General features: G+C 41.7%; 1 protein-coding gene across 7 annotated transcripts in view; it reads right to left on the bottom strand.

The window, feature by feature from the left end:
- The window catches only part of mcf2l2 (MCF.2 cell line derived transforming sequence-like 2), a 130,848-nt gene that overhangs the window by 79,838 nt on the left and 24,734 nt on the right, over positions 1–26,276 (bottom strand). For 5 of the 7 annotated variants that reach the window (XM_024004497.2, XM_024004500.2, XM_070447597.1 and 2 more), the window contains 4 exon segments: positions 7,428–7,547; positions 7,880–7,970; positions 16,199–16,313; positions 19,971–20,054. In XM_024004497.2, coding sequence (XP_023860265.1) covers positions 7,428–7,547; positions 7,880–7,970; positions 16,199–16,313; positions 19,971–20,054 — 410 coding nt within the window. 7 annotated transcript variants of the gene reach the window in all.

Here is a 26,276-nt window from a genome sequence, read left to right as displayed (position 1 = left end):
GACCTGTTTCACCGGACGTGCTACCTGTCCCCAGACCTGCTGTTTTCAACTCTCTAGAGACAGCAGGAGCGGTAGAGATACTCTTAATGATCGGCTATGAAAAGCCAACTGACATTTACTCCTGGGGTGCTGACTTGTTGCACCTCGACAAATACTGTGATTATTATTATTTGACCATGCTGGTCATTTATGAACATATTGAACATCTGGCCATGTTCTGTTATAATCTCCACCCGCACAGCCAGAAGAGGACTGGCCACCCCTCATAGCCTGGTTCCTCTCTTAGGTTTTCTTCCTAGGTTTGGCCTTTCTTGGGAGTTTTTCCTAGCCACTGTGCTTCTGACACCTGCATTGCTTGCTGTTTGGGTTTTTAGGCTGGGTTTCTGTACAGCACTTTGAGATATCAGCTGATGTAAGAAGGGCTATATAAATAAAATTGATTTGATTTGATCTGAAGCCATTCTTGTGATTTTTGTGATTTTGCTATTGTAAATCGTTTGTAGGCCATATGTAGCCAAATTGTATCTATGATCGTATACTATCCATTCATGTTTTTGGTATGTTATTTTTATATCTGAGAATTAACCAATGATATCAGGCCACGATTATAGACACCTGTGTGTGTTCTTTGACACTATATACAGTTGAAGTCGGAAGTTACCATACACTTAGATTGGAGTCATTAAAAACTCGTTTTTCAACCACTCCAACAATTTTCTTGTTAAAAACTAAGTTTTGGCAAGTCGGTTAGGACATCTACTTTTGTGCATGACACAAGTCATTTTTCCAAAATTGTTTACAGACAGATTATATCACTTAATAATTCACTGTATCACAATTCCAGTGGGTCAGAAATGTACATACACTAAGTTGACTGTGCCTTTAAACAGCTTGGAAAATTCCAGAAATGATGTCATGATGACTTTAGAAGCTTCTGATAGGCTAATTAACATAATTTGAGTCAATTGGAGGTGTACCTGTGGATGTATTTCAAGGCCTACCTTCAAACTCAGTGCTCTTTGCTTGACATCATGGGAAAAAAGAAATCAGCCAAGACCTCAGAAAAAAAATTGTAGACTCCACAAGTCTGGTCCATCTTGGGAGCAATTTTCAAATGCCTGAAGGTACCACGTTCATTTGTACAAACAATAATACACAAGTATAAACACCATGGACCACGCAGCCGTCATAACGCTCAGGAAGGAGACGCGTTCTGGCTGCTAGAGATGATGGTGCAAAAGTGAAATCAATCCAGAAGAACAGGAAAGGACCTTGTGAAATGCAGGAGGAAACAGGTACAAAAGTATCTATAACTACAGTAAAACGAGTCCTATATCACATAACCTGAAAGGCACTCAGCAAGGAAGAAGCCACTGCTCCAAAACCGCCATAAAAAACGCAGCACTAGGTTTGCAACTGCACATGGGGAAAAGATCGTACCTTTTGGAGAAATGTCCTCTCGTCTGATGAAACAAAAATAGAACTGTTTGGCCATAATGACCATCGTTATATTTGGAGGAAAAGAGGGAGATGCTTGCAAACCGAGAACACCATCTCAACCGTGAAGCACGGGGGTGGCAGTATCATGTTGTGGGGGTGCTTTGCTGCAAGAGGGACTGGTGCACTTCACAAAATAGATGGCAATACATGAGGCAGGAACATTATGTGGATATATTGAAGCAACATCTCAAGACATCAGTCAGGAAGTTAAAGCTTCGTCGCAAAATGGTGCTTTCAAATGGACACTGACCAAGCAATCTTCCAAAGTTGTGGCAAAATGGCTTAAAGGACAACAAAGTCAAGGTATTGGAGTGGCCATCACAACGCCCTGACCTCAACCCTGTAGAAAGTTTGTGGGCAGAACTGAAAAAGCGTGTGCGAGCAAGGAGGCCTACAAACCTGACTCAGTTATACCAGCTCTGTCAGGAGGAATGGGCCAAAATTCACCCAACTTATTATGGGACGCTTGTGGAAGGCTTTAAAAAAGAAAGGTAGGGGCGTGGATCAGAAAACCAGTCAGTATCTGGTGTGATGACAGTTTGAGTTGATCAGGCTGTTGATTGTGGCCTGTGGAATGTTGTCCCARTCKTTTTCAATGCCTGTGCTAAGTTGTTGGATATTGGCTGGAACTGGAACACGCTGTCGTACAGGGCGATCCAGAGCAGCACAAACATGCTATATGGGCGACAACGTTGATATCAGCAAACCAGGATTCATCCGTGAAGAGCACACTTCTACAGCATGCAAGTGGCTATCGAAGGTGAACATTTTCCCACTGAAGTCAGTTACAACACCAAACTGCTGTCAGGTCAAGACCCTGGTGAAGAAAACGAGCACGCAGATGAGCTTCCCTGAGACGGTTTCTGACAGTTTGTGCAGAAATTCTTCAGTTGTGCAAACCCAGTCTCATCAGCTGTCCGGGTYGCTGGTCTCAGATGACCCCGCAGGTGAATAAGCTGGATGTGGAGGACCTGGGCTGGCGTGGTGACATGTGGTCTGCCGTTGTGAGGCCGGTTGGACGTACTGCCAATTTTCCAAAACGACGTGAGAGACAACTTATGGTCGATAAATTAACATGAAATGATCTGGCAACAGCTCTGGTGGACATTCCTGCAGTCAGCATGCCAATTGCACACTCCCTAAAAACTTGAGACATTTGTGGCACTGTGTTGTGTGACAAAACTGCACTGTGGCCTTTTATTGTCCCCAGCACAAGATGCACCTTTGTAATGATCATGCTGTTTAATCAGCTTCTTGGTATGTCACACCTGTCAGGTGGATGGATTATCTTGGCAAAGGAAAAATGCTCACTAACAGGGATGTAAACACATTTGTACCCAAAATGTGAGAAAAATAAGCTTGTTGTGCATATGGAAACTTTCTAGGATCTTTTATTTCAGCTCATGAAACATGGAGTCAACACTTTACATGTTGCGTTCATATTTTTGTTCAGTATAGTATCATTGATGATATATGGCGTATAGAGTACAGTTACATTAGATTTGCTCTGTTAKACCTGCCCTTTGGAATGACTTCGATAACAACCGTGAATCTATTTAGTTAGCAGGGCTTGGTTAAAAACCTGAACGGATAGCTGTAGACAGATTAACTCTCCAGTAGGAGGTGCTGCCCAGCCTATAGTCTTTTTCTGATAGTGGATTTAACGTTGAAGATCTGACATTGTTTCAAAGGTACAAATTCAACATATTTTATACAAGGTTTGTCTATGTTGAAAATTGGTTACCACGATGACATCATTTTGTGGTTGAAATGTCAGCCTCAAAACAATAGTTTACGTTGATGACTTTGTGCAAATCCAATGTATTTTCCACCTAAAGTGCCTTCAGAAAGTATTCAGACCTCTTGACATATTACACATTTTGTTGTGTTAGAGCCTAATTTTAACATGTATTAAATTGAGATTTTGTGTCGCTAAGTATTCAACCCCTTTGTTATGGCAAGACTAAATATGTTCAGGAGTAAAACATTTGCTTAACAAGTCCTATAAAAAGTTGCATGGACTCACTCTGTGCAATAATAGTGTTAAACGTGATTTTGAATGACAACCTCATCTCTCTACCCCACACATACAATTATTGTCACGCCCTGACCACAGAGAGCCTTTTTATTCTCTATTTTGGTTAGGTCGGGGTATGACTAGGGTGGGTAATCTAGGTTGTTTTATTTCTATGTTGGCCTAGTATGGTTCCCAATCAGAGGCAGTTGTCTCTGATTGGGGATCATATTTAGGCAGCCATTTCCCCACAGTTTTTTTGTGGGATCTTGTTTATGTGTAGTTGCATGTGAGCACTCCATAGCTTCATGTATCGTTTGCTGTTCTTTTATTGTTTTGTGCGTTTCACGAATAAAAAGATGTGGAACCCATATCACGCTGCGCCTTGGTCCGAATGGTATTTCGACGATCGTGACAATTATCTGTAAGGTCCCTCAGTTGAGCAGTGAATTTCAAAACATAGATTCAACCACAAAGGCCAAGGATGTTTTCCAATGCCCTGCAAAGAAGGGCACCTATTGGTAGATGGGTTTAAAATACAACTAAAACAGAAATTGAATATCCCTTTGGGCATGGTTAAGTTATTTATTACAGTTTGGATGGTGCATCAATGCACCCAGTCACTACAAAGATACAGGCGTCCTAAATCAGTTGGCAGAGAGAAAGGAAACTGCTCAGGGATTTCACCATGACGCCAATGCTTACAGAGTATAATGACTGTGATAGGAGAAATCTGACAATGGATCAACAACCTTGTAGTTACTCCACAAATCCAGTACATCACTGAGAACCACTCTCCATATTTTCAAGAATAGTGATGGGTGTATCATGTTATGGGTATGCTTGTAATCGTTAAGGAATAAGGAGTTTTTCAGGATAAAAAAAGAAATGGAGTGGAGCTAAGCACAGGCAAAATCCTAGAGGTAAATCTGGTTCAGTCTGCTTTCCACCAGACACTGGGAGATGAATTCACCATTCAACAGGACAATAACCTAAAACACAAAGCCAAATCTACACCAAGAAGACAGTGACTGTTTCTGAGAGGCCAAGCTACAGTTTTCTACTTAAATCTACCTGAAAATCTATGACAAGACCTGAAAATTGTTGTCTAGCAATGATCAATAACCAATTTGACAGATCTTGAAGAATTTTGAAAAGAATAATGGAGAAATGTTGCACAATCCAGGTGTTCGAAAGCTCTTAGACATTTACCCAGAAAGACTCACAGCGGTAATCGCTGCCAAAGATGATGTAACGTCTGCTTCCAACTCATACACGAAGATCCCCTGAACGCAGCTCACTCTCCAGATCCCAATCACCTGAATTCTAATCACCTGTTCACACACCTGTATGTCATTATCACACACTATTTAGTTAAATTCTTTGCACCCCATCACTGTGAGGTATTGTTTGTTTTGTGACACACTTTGTTTTTCCCCGTGATTTACTCCTGTATATGATAGTTTTTTCCTGCCTCACTAACGATGCCTTTTTCCTTTTCCCTGCCTGTACGGATTTCCCTGCCTATCGGATTTCCCTGCCTATTCCCTGCCTATCGGATTTCCTGTTATCTACCTATTGCCTGATCTCCAGGACTACGTTACTAGCCTTTTCCCTGCCTGTWCTGTTGCCCTTTTGGAACCCTGTGTATGACCTTCTGCCTGCTCCTGGACCCAGCTACCTGCCTTCTCCTGTGGTCCTGTGCGATAAACACCTGCTGTGCCCTGCGCTTGAAACCTCCCTTTGTGTCTCCCCTCGTGTTCATTACAGATGATTCTAACATGTATTGATTCAGTGGGTTGAATACTTATCAAATCAAGATATATTAGTGTTTTATTTTTCATATTTTCTTTTCTCACAAATGTTAGATTTTTACACTTTGACATTACAGAGTATTTTGTGTAGATCGTTGTCAAGAAATGACAATTAAATCCATTTAATCCCACTTTGTAACAACAAAATGTGGAAAACGTCAAGGGATGTGAATACTTTCTGAAGGCACTGTATGCCTCTCTCACTCATCATTATTCATAATTCATTCATGATTATCTTTAATCATGATAGCATCCACATTAATTTAGAAGTGTTTGGAAACACATTTTATTCTAATTACAATAAAAGTGACTCCTAAATGACACAATACATTATTTACCAGAAACAGTAAGTATGAAAACAGATATGTATTAAATTACCCTAAAATAAAAGCGACATTCGGTAATGTCGCCTGATATGAAACATCCAAAATGCTGGAATACAGAGAAAAAGTCAACGTTTTTGCTTCATTGACCAAATAAATACGTAGGGGAGTGTAGATGTTAATGCAACTTCCTCTGCATCACACTCTGGATTTTGCAAAATACTCCCTCAAGGGTTATGTAATAGCCCACTGGGCACACACTGGTTGAATCAACATTGTTTCCAAGTCATTTCAATTAAATTACCTTGAACCAAAGTGGAATAGATGTGGACTTGACATCTGTGCCCAGTGGGAAGTGTCATGGCGTGCTAATGCAGCATGATTTGATGTCTTGTGTCTTCTGTGGGTTTTATTACAACCAGGTTTTTGGCTTATTACAGTTCTCTATTAACACTTCACCAGATGTCTTGACTTGAATCATACACTTGCATAATGATGGCATGCCCACATGAGTTGGTGAGGAATCTAAGGAGGTTTTGGAACATTTGTCTTGGAAAATGTGTACAGTCATGCAGGAGAATTGGCCTTCACCAAAATTCTTGAATGAAGTAAGGGAAATATATGAATGTCAAGTCCAAATTGATTGGCACTCTTGATAAATATGAGCAAAAGAGACTGTACAAAATAAATAATTAAAATACTGAGCTATATTGTACAGTATGCAAAAAAAAAGCAACATATTATTTTATACTAATACACTTGCACAGACAAAAATAGGTGTCAAAATTATTACCTTTCAATACCTCCCTTGTGAAGATAACAGCAATGAGCCTTTTCTAAAATGTTTTATGAGATTGGAGAACACATTGGGAGAGATCTTAGGCCATTCCTCCATACAGAATTTTMGGGGATTTTGTGGTCAATTAACCATTTCTTTGTGGATTTTGATGTGTGCTTGGGGTTATTGTCTTGCTGGAAGATCCACTTGGAGCCAAGTTTCAGGCTCCTAGCAGAGGCAAACAGGTTTTTGGCTGAAATGTCCTGGTACTGGGTAAAGTTCATGATGCCATTGACCTTAACAAGGGCCCCTGGACCAGTGGAAACAAAATAGCCCCATAACATCGAAGATCCAACACCATATTTTACAGTAGGTACTGGGTTCTTTTCTGCATATGCATATTTATTTAGACACAAAACCCACCAATGGTGTTCGGGGCCAATGTCATCTGAACATACAGTAGCACCTGTTCCAATCAAAATGCCGTTTAGCAAACTCTAGACGTTCACATTTGTCGGATGACATGAAAATAGAGCTCTTTGGCCYCGTACACCAGTGGTGGGTTTTGCATCGAAAGAAAGATGCATACGCATTGAAGGTATTGAAAACATGGGTGCCAATACTTTTTACCCCTATATTTGAGAGAACATTTTTTTAATGTTAAACAAAATCTCTTTCTCCGAGAAATTGTATTAAATAATATAATTTTGCACAAACAAATTTGCATACAGGTGTTTTTGCTTATTTTTATCAAGAGTGCCAATAATTTTGGACCTGACTATATATGTTGGCACATTAGTAGCTCTACATAAACAAGCAAAACATGCAGTGAGTACATAGTCACTGTTCTAGCAGTTAGTTTACCGGTGAACATCACACTGCCATGCAACACGCCACATGACATCAGGTCACTCACTATCTCACACCCAGACACAGAGGAAAAGTTTATAAGATGATCTAAGAGTTGGACACGGTGAGTGGTAGCGAAGCATGCTTACCGGTACCTTCATTTTAAAGTCATCCCGGTGCAGCTTAATGCCTATGTCAGCGACGGCCCTCTGGAAYAAACGGGAGGGCCTCAGCACCAACACCAGCTGGAGGTTCCCTGGAAATGCCCCCTAGTGGCCACAGGTACAAAGCACAGCTTCATGACATCTCCTAGTTCTGATTGTGGAGGGAGCTCCTGCTCTGTTTCTACTTTCCATTATGTATCTCACATATTATACTTGGGAATAATTTGCCTTACGCAAGACTTCCTGATATAGAAGCATTGGTCTATTTTACAATGGTAATTGCTGAGATAAAATAGCCTGGTTCCATACTCTATGTGCTGTGGCAAACTCCTCTTTGATGCCAAACACAGAGAGAAGTCGAGTGAAGCACAAACAGACTATACCACCAGGAAAGAGATAAAAGCATTGTCTGAAGTTAAATATGGACGTCTTCATACCGCTATCCGCGTCAGCGAGGCCTTCACTGAGCTCCATTTGTCCCGCCTGCGGTCGATGATTATAACGAAACCGATGCTGGCAGCGTCCAAACTAGACAAGGAAAGATATAAATAAACACATGCGGTAGGTGAAGCTATCCAAGCATGTAGTCACAAGACATATCCAAGAGGGCACTACAGTACACTGCTGTATTCTGTCTCTGTACAGTTTAAACAGAGTTTATACCAAATCACTTCAGCGCTCTCTGAACCAGGCCATTATAGTTAACAGTGTAAGAGGAGCTGTGTAAGCGTGTTTAATGTTTGGGGTGTTTTACAGGGAAGATGTTAAGTGAGGGTCATTAACATTCTCAATGTGTTACTCTGACAAAAGGGTGAATGAAGTTGCTCCCCTATCAGCACAAGACGTTTAAAAGACAATGAAAAGAATATGTATTTTTAATGTCTTGTGCTCACTGGGTGGTGATCTTACTGTGTTATCGGGCCTAGTATATTCCTACTCGACTGAAAAACGTTTGTGTATTTTCCTGAATGAGAGCAGCTTACATGAGACCAGATTAATTGAACARTCACTGTGTCATGAGAGAGAGAACGATATCCCAGATGTGCCATTTTCGGAGCGTATTTCACAAGACACCTTTTTCACATTTTGCCACACCCTGAGAAATGTGTCTTGTGAAATACAGTCAGGTACATAATTATTGGCACCCTTAATAAAGATTAGCAAAAAAGACTATATAAAACAAATAATACAAATACTGACCTATATTCTATGCTATTTTATTTTATACTAATACAATTGCTCAGAGAAATAGATTTAGTTTCTTAACAAGTAATAAAGACAAGTAATGAAAAAAAATGTGGATTTTGATTAGTGTTTGGGGTTATTGTCTTGCTGGAAGATCCAATTGTGGCCAAGTGTCAGCCTTCTGGCAGAGGCAACCAAGTTTTGTGCTAAAATGTTCTGGTACTTGGTAAATTTCATGATGCCGTCGACCTTAATAAGGGGGCCAGGAGCAGGGGACGCGAAATAGCCCAAGAACATCAAAGATCCACCACCATATTTTACTGTAGGTATGAGGTWCTTTTCTGCATATGCTTCTGTTTTTCAACCGCAAACTCACCACTAGTCTGCATGGTCAAATTACATGAAAATAGAGCTCTTTGGCGACACACAACAGTGGTGGATTTGACGTTGAAAAACAGAAGCATACGCAGAGAAGTACCTCATACCTACTGTAYAATATGGTGGTGGATCTTTGATACAGTCTTTCTTGCTCATCTGCAGTATATCAAGGTTACCAATAATTATGGACCTGACTGTGTCTGTATTATGGACCTGACTGTAGTAATGCAAGATACAGTTGAAGTCGGAGGTTTACATACACCTTAGCCAAATACATTTAAACTCAGTTTTTCACAATTCCTGACATTTAKTCCTAGTAAAAATGCCCTGTTTTAGGTCAGTTAGGATCACCACTTTATTTTAAGAACGTGAAATGTCAGAATGATTTATTTCAGCTTTTATTTCTTTCATCACATTCCCAGTGGGTCAGAAGTTTACATACACTCAATTAGTATTTGGTAGCATTGCCTTTATATTGGGTAACTTGGGATCAAACGTTTTCCGGTAAGCCTTTCACAAGCCTTCCCACAAAAGGGTTGGGTGAATTTTGGCCCATTCCTACTTACAGAGCTGGTGGTACACTGAGTCGTGGTTGTAGCCTCCTTGCTCGCACACACTTTTTCAGTTCTGCCCACAAATTTGGAACTTTGGAAGTATGCTTGGGTCATTGTACCATTTGAAACCCATTTGCGACCAAGCTTTACCTCCTGACTGATGTCTCTGAATGTTGCTTCAATACTATCCCAAGCATAATTATTCCTTCACCCCCTCGTACGATCCAATCTATTTGTGAACGCTGCACCATCCACCCTGCCAGCAAGAGCAACATGAATGGCTAGGCCACCCACTCGTGCTTCACGGTTGGATGGTGTTCGTCGGCTTGCAAGCATCCCACTTTTTCCTCCAAACATAACGATGTGCATTATGGCCAAACAGTTCCATTTTTGTTTCATCAGACCAAAGGACATTTCTCCAAAGTACAATCCTTGTCCCCCGATTATGCAGTTGCAAACCGTAGTCTGGCTTTTTTTATGGCGGTTTGGAGCGCAGTGGCTTCTTCCTTGCTGAGCGGACCTTTCACATTAGGTCGATATAGGGACTCATTTTACTGTGGATATAGATACTTTTGTACCTGTTTCCTCCAGCATCTTCACAAGGATCCTTAGCTGTTGTTCTGGGATTGATTTGCACTTTTCGCACCAAAGTACGCTTCATCTCAGGAGACAGAACGCGTCTCTTCCTGAGTGTAATGACCGCTTCGCTGTCCTATGTGTTTATACGTAAGGCGTAACTAATTGTTTTGTACAGCATGGAAAACGCACCGGTACCCCTTCAGGCTGTTTGAGGCAAATTGCTCCCAAAAGGATATGAACGGAGCTATGTGGAGGTCATACAATTGTTTTGTCTGAGGATCTTGGCTGATTTCTTTAGATGTTTTCCACCATGATGTCAAGCGAGAGGACTGAGTTGGAAGGTAGGCCTTGACATAAATATCCACAGGGTACTGACACTTCACAATAACTTGACTCAAAATTATGTCAATTAGGCCTATCAGGAAGTGCGTAAAGCCCAAGAGAAGTGCAGCCTTTTTCTTGGAATTTTCAAGCGGTTTAAAGCACAGTCAACTTAAGGGATGTACATTTCTGACCCACTGGAATTGTGATACAGTGAATTATTGTAACGATCGTCTACTTTGTCCTCCTCCTCAGAAGAGGAGAGGCGAAAAGGATCAGAGGACCAATGTGCAGCGTGATAGTTTGACATAATGATTTAATTAAATGATAGAACGACGAAACACGAAAACACTTCAACAAACTATAAAACAAATAAACGATGTAGACAGACCTGGACTTGAGAACTTACAAAATACGAAGAACGCACGAACAGGAACAGACTACATACACGAARGACAAAACGAAACAGTCCCGTGTGGTGCAACATACACAGACACGGAAGACAACCACCCACAACAAACAATGTGAAACAACCTACCTTAATATGGTTCTCAATCAGAGGAAACGTCAAACACCTGCCTCTAATTGAGAACCATATCAGGCAACACATTTCCCAACATAGAAACACATAACATAGAATGCCCACCCCAACTCACGCCCTGACCAACTAAACACATACAAAAACAAGAGAAAACAATTATAAGTGAAATAATCTGTCTAAACAATTGTTGGAAAAATTACTTGTGTCAGGCACAAAGTAGATGTCCTAACCGACTTGCCAAAACTATAGTTTGTTAACAAGAGATTTGTGAAGTAGTTGAAAAACGGGTTTTAATGACATAAGTGTATGTAAACTTCCGACTTCAACTGTATGTAAACATTATTAAACTGGCATTATTAAAGTGACTAGTGATCCATTTATTAAAGTGGCCAATGATTTCGAGTCTGTATGTAGGCAGGATCCTCTCTGTGTCAGTGATGTGTTATGCTCGACCCACTCAATTTCCCACCACAAAACACCAGATAAAGAGTAGAACCAGCTCACCTGCTTTTATTCTATGATTTGACTATTAGATGTTCAATGTTTCTTTTGACATAAAGAAAAGGAATAGTTTCGTCATATTAAAACGAGAGTTCAGTTCACGTAACAGGGTTGACAGTATATTTTATTTTATTAAAATGAATCACTAATCACATTAAATAAATAATACAATTCAGAAATGACTTTGTCAAAGCAACAAAATAGCTAGGGATTTACAATAATGATGAAAACTTGGATACATTTTGAGGTTAAGTGAGTTAAAGTCACAGAGGGTGCATGGAGGGACATGTGAAAATGCTGAATTTTGGCACTTTATTAAGTCTTCATTCATATTAAACATCGGATGTATTGAATTGTCCATGTGTTTTATATTAAAGGGCACTTKATTGAATATAACATGCTAAAAGTKAATTTTGGTGCACAATTTCTACCTAAAATATAAAAGGGATGCAAAAGGCACTAATTTCAACAATGTTGTTGATCCATCCTCATTTTTCTCCTATCACAGCCATTAAACTCTGTAACTTTTTAAAAAACACGATTGGCCTCATGGTGAAATACATGAGCGGTGTCCTACCTCTCCGGCAGGATAGGCACCTCTCCGATAGGAAAGACACCTGTATCTTTGTAGTGACTGGTTGTATCGATACATCATCCAAAGACTAATTAATAACTTCACCGTGTCTGCTTTTTAAAAATGTTTGACCCTTTTATAAATCGGTGCTCTTCTTTTGCGAGGCATTGGAAAATCTCCCTGGTCTTTGTGCTTGAATTTGTGCTTGAAATTCACTACTCAACTGAGGGACCTTACAGTTAATTGTATGTGTGGGGTACAGAGATGGGGTAGTCATTAAAAAAATCATGTAAACCAAGGGTATTCCATCGTAAATCCACGGACCCCTAGGGGTACTACAGGTACTGCAAGGGGTCTGCAAAAACATACATATTTTTTATTAGTGTGATTTTCCCTCCAATGTCTTGATAAATATCGCTACATTTTACACTGACGTCATTTAGCACTCTTTTTCAGAGCGACTTCAAGGAGCAATTTGGGTTACGCGCCTTTCTCAAGGGCACATAGATTTTTCAACTAGTCAGCTCGGGGACTCAAACCAGCAACCTTTCAGTTACTGCCCCAACGCTCTTAACCAGGCTACCTGCTAGAAACAACAGAAAATAGGAGAATATCTTATTTGTAATGATGTCAACTTTTTTTCTCAACTCTTAAAATTGAGCAACTCATTGTAGTCAATTACACTCAATGGAGTTTCTGACATAGGCTTTGGAAAAAACTAATTGACTACCAGTGTGGCAAGCGCCACTGGCTACTGGTAAGCTTTCTTGACTTGGACATACATTTTTTGCCAACACATGGTTAGCCTTTGTTTAACCAGGTAAACAGCTGATCTTAGCGAAAATGTGTTCTAGCTAATAGGCCTGCTACCAAGGACTGTGGGCTCTCCTTCTCCGTGGCCGACGTGAGTAAGACATTTAAACGTGTTAACCCTCGCAAGGCTGCTGGCCCAGACGTCACCCTTAGCCGTGTCCTCAGAGCATGCGCAGACCAGCTCGCTGGTGTGTTTGCGGACATATTCAATCTCTCCCTATCCCAGTCTGCTGTCCCCACATCTTCAAGATGGCAACCATTGTTCCTGTACCTAAGAATGCAAAGGTAAATTAACTAAATGACTATCGCCCCGTAGCACTCACTTCTGTCATCATGAAGTACTTTGAGAGACTAGTCAAGGATCATATCACCTCCACCTCACCCTAGACCCACTTRAATTTGCTTACCGCCCCGATAGGTCCACAGACAATGCAATCGCCATCACACTGCACACTGCCCTAACCCATCTGGACAAGAGGAATACCTATGTAAGAATGCTGTTCATTGACTACGGCTCAGCATTCAACACCATAGTACCCTCCAAGCTCATCATTAAGCTTGTAGCCCTGGGTCTCAACCCCGCCCTGTGTAATTGCGTCCTGGACTTTCTGACGGGCCGCCCCCAGGTTGTGAAGGTAGGAAACAACATCTCCACTTCGCTGATCCTCAACACTGGGTCCCCACAAGGTTGCGTGCTCAGCCCCCTCCGTAGTACTCCCTGTTCACCCATGACTGCGTGGCCATGCACGCCTCCAACTCAATCATCAAGTTTACAGACGATACAACAGTAGTAGGCTTGATTACCAACAACGATGAGACGGCCTACAGGGAGGAGGTGAGGGCTCTCGGAGTGTGGTGTTAGGAAAACAACCTCTCGCTCAACGTCAACAAAACAAAGGAGATGATCGTGGACTTCAGGAAACAGCAGAGGGAGTACCACCCTATCCACATCGATGGGACAGCAGTGGAGAAGGTGGAAAGTTTTAAGTTCCTCTGCGCACACATCACGGACAAACTGAAATGGTCCTCCCACACAGACAGTGTAGTGAAGAAGGCACAACAGCGTCTCTTCAACCTCAAGAGGCTGAAGAAATTTGGCTTGTCACCTAAAACCCTTACATACTTTTACAGGTGCACAATTGAGGGCCTTCCGAGTGGCGCAGTGGTCTAAGGCACTTCATCGCAGTGCTAGCTGTGCCACTAGAGAGTCTGGGTTCGAGCCCAGGCTCTGTTGCAGCCGGGCCGCGACCGGGAGACCCATGGGGCTGCGCACAATTGGCCCAGCATCGTCCGGGTTAGTGGAGGGTTTGYCCTGCAGGGATGTCCTTGTCCCATCGCGCACTAGCGACTTTTGTGGCGGGCCGGGCGCAGTGTGCGCTGACACGGTCGCCAGGTGTACGGTGTTTCCTCTGACACATTGGTGCGACTGGCTTCCGGGTTAAGTGGGCATTGTGTATAAAAGCAGTACGGCTTGGCTGGATTGTGTTTCGGAGGACGCACGGCTCTCGACCTTCGCCTATCCCGAGTCCGTACGAGAGATGCAGCGATGAGACAAGCCTGTAACTACCAATTGGATACCACAAAATTGGGGAGAAACAGGGGTAAAAAAATCCTGTCGGGCTGTATCACCTCCTGGTACGGCAAATGCACCGCCCACAACCGCAGGGCTCTCCAGAGGGTGGTGTGGTCTGCACAACGCATCACCGGGGGCAAACTACCTGCCCTCCAGGACACCTACAGCACCTGATGTCACAGGAAGGCCAAAAAGATCATCAAGGAATACAACCACCCGAGCAACTGCCTGTTCACCCCGCTACCATCCAGAAGGCAAAGTCAGTACAGGTGCATCAAAGCTGGGACCGAGAGACTGAAAAACAGCTTCTACGTCAAGGCTATCAGACTGTTAAACAGCCATCACTAACACAGAGAGGCTGCTGCCTACCTACAGACTTGAAATCATTGGCCACTTTAATAAATGGATCACTAGTCACTTTAGTAATGTTAACATATCTTGCATTGCTCATCTCATATGTATATACTGTATTTTAWACCATCTATTGCATCTTGCCAATGTCGCTCGGTCATTGCTCATCCATATATTTATATGTATATATTCTTATTCCATTCCTATACTTAGATCTATGTGTTTTAGGTAGTTGTGGAATTGTTAGATATTGATGCACTGTCGGAACTAGAAGCACAAGAATTTCACTACACTCGCAATAACATCTGCTAACCATGTGTATGTGACCGATAACATTTTATTTGATTTGAGGCTCTGTTAGAGTTCATACATTCAACTATAATGTACAGTCGTGGCTAAAAGTTTTGAGAATGACACAAATATTAATTTCCAAAKGTTTGCTGCTTCAGTGTCTTTAGATATTTTTGTCAGGTGTTACTATGGATTACTGAAGTATAATTACAAGCATTTCATAAGTGTCAAAGGCTTTTATTGACAATACATGAAGTTGATGCAAAGAGTCAATATTTGCAGTGTTGACCCTTCTGTTTCAAGACCTCTGCAATCCGCCCTGGCATGCTGTCAATTAACTTCTGGGCCACATCCTGACTGATTGCAGCCCATTCTTGCATAATCAATGCTTGGAGTTTGTCAGAATTTGTGGGATTTTGTTTGTCCACCCGCCTCTTAGGGAGGTCAAAATAATGAAAAACTATCTACAAAATCTAATAATGAAAAAATGTTGATTACTTCCACTTGACATTATCATTCACCTGATGATAAGACAAGACGTGAGAAAAAAACTGTTTGCTAATATATGATGGGGTCCCTGGGTCGCTGGTTTTACATCAGGTGTAATGTAAACCATTATTACTGCAGACAGACTGAGTCCATGCAACTTATTATGCGATTTGTTAAGCACATTTTTACTCCTGCACTTATTTAAGCTTGTCATAACAGAGGGGTTGAATACTTATTGACTCAAACCATTTCAGCTTAAAAACTTCTAAAAATTTAATTCCACTRTGACATTATGGGGTATTGTGTGTAAATTCAGGCTGTTTCGCAACAAAATGTGGAAAAAGTCAAGGGGTGTGAATACTTTCTGAAGGCACTGTATGTTTATTTAAGCCTGTGTTTCTTCAAGCAAAACTCATTCAAATGAATGCATCACTGTGCTGCTAGAGGCAGCACTCTTTGGCCTGTACTGATCAAATACACAGTAGCATTACAGTAAGCTTCTGTTCTCCACTGTGGGAAAATAATGTGCACCAGAATTGCAGAATTGATCTGAACTGCATAACCATGGGAGCATATTTATGGTTGTAGTGAAGCTGCATACTTTACCTGGGGATGCTAGTCAGATATGTGACAACATTCTGGAAGTCCTCGTCTAGGAGGTCGCCGAAGCCTGAGTATTCAGGGAAGGTGATGATGGGGGCGCCATCTTTCCCTCTTCCTCCTGCACACATAGGGTTACATCAATAGATTGACAGAAATATGTCAATTTTGTTACATTCATTAATTTACACCAGGCTTCTACAGTAAAATAAATATTTATTTGGATAAAAAACAACATTCTGCTGTTACCGATCTGATGGGTGACTTTATATCAATAGAAAAGTTATTTTCCACTAATCAACCACAAGGTGGTGGCATTGGGCTGTCAGCACAAATTCAGATTTGATTATTTTTTGCCAAAAGTCATGATTGAATCAAAACTTATATGAAACATGAAACTAAATAAGTTTGATGAGTGAAAATGTTGATATGACAATCTAAATGAAGAAATATGAGGAGAGATGTAAATTTCAAATAATCAAAATTGTCTCACTAAATCCTAAAACAAATGAAGCAATCAGAGGCAGCCATAATATAATCCATGATCCTATATCTCTCCAATCAGAGATTTATCAGTCAAAGTGTATCACTATGAGAAAGCATAGTGGAACAGCAAGTCACCCTATATCTAAAGTGTTCCTCCTCACACATCATCATGCCCCASTGCCTGCATTCCTGAGTGGAGATAGGAGTATAGATAGATTTTAGGGTGAATTCTCAACTTCAAAACAGTTCAGTTTGGGATGACAGAGGGGAACTGCTGTAAATTGTACCTCATCTGCCCAAGGCAGTCTGATTTTCTACTTGAGGCCCCCCCGAGTCTGGGCACTTACATTATTTGGACATACACTGTATTACTCTTATTCCGGAGGAGGACGTCAGGAAATGCTGCCTTTCATATTAGTGGTGAGGTAACTGTAGCTCTTTACTTTTACTGACTAACTTTTTCCCTTCCTAAATCCTCCTCTGCCTTCTTCTCTCTGTCTCTCAGTTCTAAAAATGTACTAACACTGACAAGCAAATCACATAGACAAGCATAACAGCCTCCTCCCAAACTCAGATGTCTTTGTGCTAAAAGCAGCATGTAGTTTATTTCCTGTGCCATCTCGTCTGCCATCCATCCCACTGGGTGACAACTCATCTATCAGTCCTCCCAGCCAGGCACATCCAATTATTTACCTGCATATGGCAGAAAATTCCACCACAGGGAATCCTCACATATGTCAGAGCTTCTGTTGCCTACCTCTCTCACTGACAACAGTACACCAGATAACAATCAGAGCTGTACAATACTGCCCTGTCTAGAAAGCTCAACTCAGCATCACCTCATCAGGTATAAAGGTACGTAAGTAGTGCAGAAATAATGCTTTTATAGGTGTGGAGGTAATACTGGAATAACGTCAACAGCGAGGTGGCCTTTATTTGTAACCAGTGGCGTAAAGTACAGTACTTAAGTAAAAATAATTTAAAGTACTTTACTTGACTATTTATAATTTTGACAACTTATACTTTTACTTCACTACATTCCTGAAGAAAATTATGTACTTTTTACACCATACATTTTCCCTGACACCCAAACGTACTTGTTACATTTTTTATGCTAAGCAGAACAGAAAATTGATCAATTCATACGCTTATCAAGAGAACATCCGTGGTCATCCCTACTGCCTATGATCTGGCGGACTCACTAAACACACATGCTTTGTTTGTAAATGATGTATCAATCAGTGTTGTGTGCCCTTGGCTATCCGTAAATAAATAAAAACAAGAAAGTTGTGCCATCTGGTTTGCGTAATATTAAGACTTTGAAATTATTCATACTTTTACTTTTGATACTTAAGTATATTTTATCCATTACATTTACTTTTGATACTTAAGTATATTTAAAACCAAATACTTTTAGACTTTTACTCAAGTCGTATTTTACTGGGTGACTTTCACTTTTACTTGAATCATTTTCTATTAAGGTATCTTTACTTTTACTCAAGTATGACATTTGGGTACTTTTTCCACCACTGCTTGTGACTGTCAGGTATCAGCATCACAATATGGAGAAAAGGAATGGAGACCAATGTTTTAAACCCATACAAAACAACCCAAACTCAGTGACAGACCCATTGAGAATAAAAACATTCTTGCTGTGTAGATAATGAAATATACTTGTGCTTTTTCCACAGTAAAATTACATAAGTTTGAAAGCTAGCTTTGCTGAGCCAGGGTTTTTGAAGTAAGACACCAGCTTGGCAGGAGCGCAGCTGGCTGACCCTTGGTGGTTTGACATAGGTGGGAAGGAATGGAAACAATCCCTGTGGAGCCAGAGGCTGTGGCGTAGAGCTCCCGTCCAATCAACCTGGTCTCAGGGCAATTCGTTGGATTTGGTACGTAAATCTTTTACTCCATTTGGTATGATATATTACGTTACGTTAGGTTACATTATGAATGGAATAGCGGTTCTACAATATCATACGAATTGGAGGACGTATCATATACGTCTCACCCAGTCATGCAATAGCTTAAGAATTGGATGATGTAACTTATCATACATCTGGAGGATGTATAGTATTATCTGTCTTTCTCTGAAATCAAGTTGCTTGTTTCAACAAAGGAGAATGACTGGGAGAATATACATTGGTAGTTAGGAGAACTAACAACAAAGGTTAGGATCATTTATGTAAAAGGTTAGGAAAACTACTAAAACGACAAAGGTTAGGAGAATTTACGTAGCAGTTTAGGTGAAATGGGTCAAGGTTAGAATAAGGGTTAGCTAAACTGCTACAGTTGTTACCAACGCGACTCGAACACCAACATTTGGATTGCTAGATGGTCGCGGTATACATCCACACATCTTCCCTGACCAACCTCCCTACTTTTGTTTCTGTCTAAAGTAACTAGACCATTAGTACATATCATATGTCTTGGAGGTGCTCAGAAATACGCATAGTATGTTTCGTGTAGTATGGCTCTGAGGCCAGGCTAGCCCCATAACTACCAACAACTCCCTCTGTTATTGTTCCAGCTAAGGCCCTGCACCTCTGTTCATGTCTCCAATACTCTGTCTCTGGTAACTCAAAGGTGGCTATGACAGAAGTTTAAGACACATTTATTTGGGTTTAGGGGAAATAAAACTGAGATGGAAAAAGGTTTGAGAGATTCTTCAGACTGAGGTGATCTGTGAGTATACGGACATGATTTAGTGGACTCAATATTCTCAAATACATGTTAATAATAATGTATAGTATGTACACAGTCATTGCTTCTGCATCCCAACTTAACTGAATGGAAAAAGTGGCCATTTTATCCACTCTGAACAAAGCTCATGAATATGGCCAGAGAGACAAAGACATCCTGGCAGGAAATGGTTCATGGTGTAATGTGATAATGCTGTTATTGTCCTGGAACAGACCATGGAGCAGACCAGACCTCTCTACTGTCTCAGACAGGAAGTGATTAAGAGGCAATCCTATCGATCAGTAGTTAAAAGGTTCAAGTCCGGTCACAACTCAATCATGTCTTAACGTCAACAATGGAAATGGCCTTGTAACTCATAACGGATATGACAAAATAATTGTTTCTGACCGTGATCAAAATGAATTAACAAACATTACATTGTGCTGTTCGGTATAACTGTAAAGTAGATATGATCACCTCTGACTAAAATGTGATTATTTTGTCATTCCCATATTTGCTCCTTTACAAAGGGAGAGGAACTCGAATATCTGCCCGTCTTTGTGTGAGGGAAGCAGGGATAAGGAGAGGAGACGGAGACCTAGCTACGTACCTGAGAGCAGGGCAAACTGCCGATGCAGCTGCTCTATGATGTCGACAGCAAGCAGGGGCCTGATCTCCTGCTGCATGATCTCATCTAGGGAGGGAGAGGAAAACAACAGGGAGAACACCTCCAGTCAGCAATCACAATATCAAAGGAATGTATAGGAAAGAGAGCAGCATTAAACAACAGCGTACAATGTGTCCTCACAAATCAAGCCCTGCGGCCATACACTGGCCCAGTCATCATCGGTGGACAAACCATCCACATGTCTGACAGGTCAGTATGACCTGTAGAAAATGAGGCCAAGGCACGGCTCTGGACAMTTCCACAAATCAAATCAAATCAAATGTTATTGGTCACARACACATGGTTAGCAGATGTTAATGCGAGTGTAGTGAAATGCTTGTGCTTCTAGTTGCGACCATGCAGCAATATCTAACAAGTAATCTAACAATTTCACAACAACGACCTTATACACACAAGTGTAAAGGAATGATTAAGAATATGTACATATAAATATATGGATGAGCGCTGGCCGAACGGCATAGGCAAGATGCAGTAGATGGTGTAGAGTACAGTATATACATATGAGATGAGTAATGTAGGGAATGTAAACATTATATAAAGTGGCATAGTTTAAAGTGACTAGTGATACATTTATTACATCCAATGTTTTATTATTAAAGTGGATAGAGATTTGAGTCAGTATGTTGGCAGCAGCCTCTCAATGTTAGTGATGGCTGTTTAACAGTCTGATGGCCTTGAGATAGAAGCTGTTTTTCAGTCTCTCGGTCCCAGCTTTGATGCACCTGTACTGACCTCGCCTTCTAGATGATAGCAGGGTGAACAGGAAGTGGCTCGGGTTGTTGTTGTCCTTGATGATCTTTTTGGCCTTCCTGTGACATCGGGTACTGTGGGTGTACTGGAGGGCAGGTAGTTTGCCCCCGGTGATGCGTTGTGCAGGCCTCAGAGAGCCTTACGGTTGTGGGCGGAGCAGTTGCCGTAACAGGCGGTGATACAGCCCGACAGGATGCTCTCGATTGTGCATCTGTAAAAGTTAGTGTTGTGTTTTTGGTGACAAGCCAAATTTCTTCAGCCTTCTGAGGTTGAAGAGGCGCTGCTGCGCCTTCTTCACCACGCTGTCTGTGTGGGTGGACCATTTCAGTTTGTCCGTGATGTGTACGCAGAGGAACTTAAAACTTTCCACCTTCTCCACTACTGTCCTGTCGATGTGGATAGGGGGGTGGTCCCTCTGCGGTTTCCTGAAGTGCACGATCATCTCCTTTGTTTTGTTGACGTTGAGTGTGAGGTTATTTTCCTGACACCACACTCTGAGGGCCCTCACCTCCTCCCTGTAGGCTGTCTCATCGTTGTTGGTAATCAAGCCTAGCACTGTAGTGTCGTCTGCAAAKTTGATGATTGAGTTGGAGGCGTGCATGGCCACGCAGTCATGGGTGAACAGGGAGGACAGGAGAGGGCTTAGAACGCACCCTTGTGGGGCCCCAGTGTTGAGGATCAGCGTGGTGGAGATGTTGTTTCCTACCCTCACCACCTGGGGGCGTCCCATCAGAAAGTCCAGGACCCAGTTGCACAGGGTGGGGGGGTCGAGACCCAGGGTCTCGAGCTTAATGACGAGTTTGGAGGGTACTATGGTGTTAAATGCTGAGCTGTAGTCGATGAACAGCATTCTTACATAGGTATTCCTCTTGTCCAGATGGGTTAGGGCAGTGTGCAGTGTGGTTGCGATTGCGTCGTCTGTGGACCTATTGGGGCGGTAAGCAAATTGGAGTGGGTCTAGGGTGTCAGGTAGGGTGGAGGTGATATGATCCTTGACTAGTCTCTCAAAGCACAGTGTCTGTTCTCTTGCTAACAGTGGTCTCCATGTCTACCGCTGCCCCTCGCAGTCAATACCATTAGCTGTGAACGCAGATCTTTGTGTGCCTTCAATCAATTTCCATTACAAGCTTATGTGGCTACTGTATCCCTCCTTTCAGACATATGTTTCTTTCATTGTGTTGTTCTTGGAAGACTCAGTAGCCATTCTGGATGCTTGGGGGGGGAGGGGCGAGGGTTAATGAAGCTTCATCACTCTCTGCCTTAATAGTTTGGTATCACKCTGAAGCACACTGCAGCTAGCTTTCCACTGTGAACAAAACACCCTCTGTCTGGCCACGGTATAAAGGAGTGCATTACAACAAACTACACTTTATCAAAGACTGAGCGAGCTTTGAGTGGGTCTTACAGCCAGGGCTATAGATAGCACAGAGAGCCTCACAGAAGCATGTTTCTACTGTATGGAAGTTGGAAGCTGTAGTGTTGTCATGGTACCAGCAACTTCAAGTCTCCACAGGGATTTGGTCCATTGTTTGGTATCAAGGCCAAATTACATTGACATTATTATTCTAAGCATGTTACCTCATTTACAAATATTTCCACGGCTCCTTTTACGACAATATACTAAAACGTGTGCATCACAGTACACACACACACAAACCTGCGCGCGCACACACACCCACACTCACACACACATACACACATACATCCTCCCTCAGCAGAGTGGTGGCGAGAGGAAGGAGGATCTGCGTCTGGGAGCATGTTAACACGCTAGCTCCAGATCTTATCATCCTGCTGCAGGAATCCCAGCCCCAGACATGTAAGTAAATCACAAAGCCAGGTCTCATAATGGCCTCTGCAGGCTTCAGAGAAAGGTCACAACATTCAATTCTAGAGGAACAGCATGCAAAGCACAAAGACACAACCCACCCTCCTACCTCCATCCTGCCAGCTACAGGCTCTGGAAGGAATTAGCTCTCCAAGAACAGACACATAAAAAATATGACATTATACTGAATTTAATATTTTTTTTAAACAGCAAGATCACAAAACAAGATCACAATGGTCAGTCCTGTTCTTTGGTGTTGCAGAGCAAACAATGGAAAAATGCATGATCAAATTCTATTGACTAAATACCAAAAAGCATTATAGTATACAATAATAAAAACAGCACAACAACACATTGATTCTAGTTACTGGAATGCTATTGGTTGTATGCTATTGGGCTCTGACCAGAAGAAAGTCCAGTTCTTCCAGGTTTCCTATATCACGTGGTGAGGGGAAACTCCTGGGCCTAGTCAGTCATATGTTTAGTCTGGTGGGTGTGTTGATTCTGTGGCAGGTTGTGCCAGCAACATGTGGAGACACCATGGATTAATGCCATGGCAACAGAGAGGGGCACCATCCTCTGCTCTCCACACACCTCATCAAACCTCATCCCAGTGTCCACCTTGTCCTAGGCAGCCTTCAGCCTTCTGCTCCAATTCATCAGGTTTAATGAGCAGAAACACACACATTCACTCTCAGCCACAGTCACACATCTTCTGGAAATGAGGACTTTAAGTACATACAGTATTTCCCCTAAACTAAGCTGTGTGGTATACTGTATGGATGTATTATTGTGATGTGTCGTTAATAGGGCACATTAAAGATTGTCAATCGCACAAGGTTCAAKGTGCAATGCAATATTGTAAGATGTGGACTTACAGTTGAAGTCAGAAGTTGACATACACCTTAGCCAAATACATTTAAACTCGGTTTTTCACAATTCCTGACATTTAATCCGAATAAAAATTCCCTGTCTTAGGTCAGTTAGGATCACCACTTAATTTTAAGAATGTGAAATGTCAGAATAATAATAGAGGGAAGGATATATTTCAGCTTTTATTTCTTTCATCACATTCCCAGTGGGTCAGAAGTTTACATACACTCAATTAGTATTTGGTCGCATTGCCTTTAAATTGTTTAACTAGGGTCAAACATTTCGGGTAACCTTCAACATGCTTCCCACAATAAGTGGGGTGAATTCTGGCCCATTCCTCCTGACAGAGCTGGTGTAACTGAGTCAGGTTTGTAGGCCTCCTTGCTCGCACATGCTTTTTCAGTTCTGTCCACAAATTTTCTATAGGACTGAGTTCAGGGCTTTGTGATGGCCACTCCAATACCTTGACTTTGTTGTCCTTAAGCCATTTTGCCACAACTTTGGAAGTGTGCTTGGGGTCATTGTCCATTTGGAAGACCCATTTGCGACGAAGCTTTAACTTCCTGACTGTTGTCTTGAGATGTTGCTTCAATATATCCATATAATTTTCCTTCCTCATGATGCCATCTATTTTGTGAAGTATATCAGTCCCTCTTGCAGCAAAGCACCCTCACAACATGATGCTGCCACCCCCGTGCTTCACGTTTGGGATGGCGTTCTTCGGCTTGCAAGCCTCCCCCTTTTTCCTCCAAACATAACAATGGTCATTATGGCCAAACAGTTCCATTTTTGTTTCATCAGTCCAGAGGACATTTCTCCAAAAAGTACGATCTTTGTCCCCATGTGCAGTTGCAAACCGTAGTCTGGCTTTTTTTATGGTGGTGTAACAGTTGCTTTCAGACGAAGAGGAGGAGGAGTAGGGATCGGACCAAAACGCAGCACGGCTAGTGTTCAACATGTTTAATTAGATCAATAAACGGTAACACTAATACAAGTAACAAAATAACAAATGTGAAAACCGAGACAGCCCTATCTGGTGCAGACAAAACACAGACAGGAAACACACTAGAATAACTACAAAACAACAAAACGATGTAGACAGACCTGAACATGTGAACTTACAATATAACACGAAGAACGCACGAACAGGAACAGACTAACCAAACGAAACAGTCCCYTGTGGTACATAAACAGACACGGAAGACAATCACCCACAAACAAACAGTGAGAACAGCCTACCTTAATATGGTTCTCAATCAGAGGAAACGTAAAACACCTGTCCCTGATTGAGAACCATATCAGGCCAATAGACAATGAACCTAAACATAGAAACACATAACATAGAATGCCCACCCCAACTCACGCCCTGACCAACTAAACACATACAAAAACAAGGAAAACAGGTTAGGAACGTGACAGGTGGTTTTGGAGCAGTGGCTTCTTCCTTGCTGAGCAGCCTTTCAGGTTATGTCGATATAGGACTCATTTTACTGTGGTTATAGATACTTTTGTACCTGTTTCCTCCAGCATCTTCACAAGGTCCTTTGCTGTTGTTCTGGGATTGATTTGCACTTTTCGCACCAAAGTACATTAATCTCTAGGCGACAGAACGCGTCTCCTTCCTGAGCGGTATGACGGCTGTGTTGTCCCATGGTGTTTATACTTGCGTACTATTGTTTGTACGTGGTACCTTCAGGCGTTTGGAAATTGCTCCCAAGGATGAACCAGACTTGTGAAGGTCTACAATTGATTTTCTGAGGTCTTGGCTGATTTCTTTAGATTTTCCCATGATGTTAAGCAAAGAGGCACTGAGTTTGAAGGTAGGCCTGGAAATACATCCACAGGTACACCTCCAATTGACTCAAATGATGTCAATTAGCCTATCAGAAGCATCTAAAGCCATGACATCATTTTCTGAAATTTTCCAAGCTGTTTAAAGGCACTGTCAACTTAGTGTATGTACATTTCTGACCCACTGGAATTGTGATACAGTGAATTATAAGTGAAATAATCTGTCTGTAAACAATTGTTGGAAAAATTACTTGTGTCATGCACAAAGTAGATGTCCTAACCGACTTGCCAAAACTATAGTTTTTTAACAAAAAATGTGTGGAATGGTTGAAAAACGAGTTTTAATGACTCCAACCTAAGTGTATGTAAACTTTCATTTACGACCGGCCTTCCTTTTCTCTACCACACTTAAAGCAGGGCCGGGCCAGGGAGCGGGTTGGTCTCAGCCATGCAGAAACTGAGAGAGAGAAGCGAGTCGTGATCGCGCACTGGAACTAATTAACGAGCCAGGTTTCCGTTTATGTTAAGCGATGTTTGAGAGAAGAGAACGACAGGAACTTAATTACATGGAGCTGGAGACGAGAATAGCAGCTAACGGTTTCAAGTATTTGACTGACAACAATAAAGCTTTAACTACCCTAAACTTTTAGGATTCCCATTGTAGAGTTGTACTGTATGCTTGGTGCAGATCAGTGCACCAGTTTCTCTCTCTGGAAAGTACATCATTTCTTCAAATACATTTTTTTACATTAGCTCACCTCAAATAACCTAAATGGAGTCCAACCAACCAGGTGCTTTACCTTTTATTCATTAGCTATGGTGAATATTATTAAGATAATTTGCGAGGTTGAGAATTCCCTAAATCAAGTATCCTACTTCACTTTACCCTACTTTCCCTCTAAATCGATTTATACAAAGGCAAAAAAATGCATCATTGCTTAGCCTACTAATTAACACAAGGCTGTTACGAAATAATGAGTGGAGGACAG

Source organism: Salvelinus sp. IW2-2015, linkage group LG16 (genome assembly GCF_002910315.2).
Source record: "Salvelinus sp. IW2-2015 linkage group LG16, ASM291031v2, whole genome shotgun sequence".
NCBI classification, from domain to species: Eukaryota; Metazoa; Chordata; class Actinopteri; order Salmoniformes; family Salmonidae; genus Salvelinus; species Salvelinus sp. IW2-2015.
This window is presented reverse-complemented; position numbering and strand designations above follow the sequence as displayed.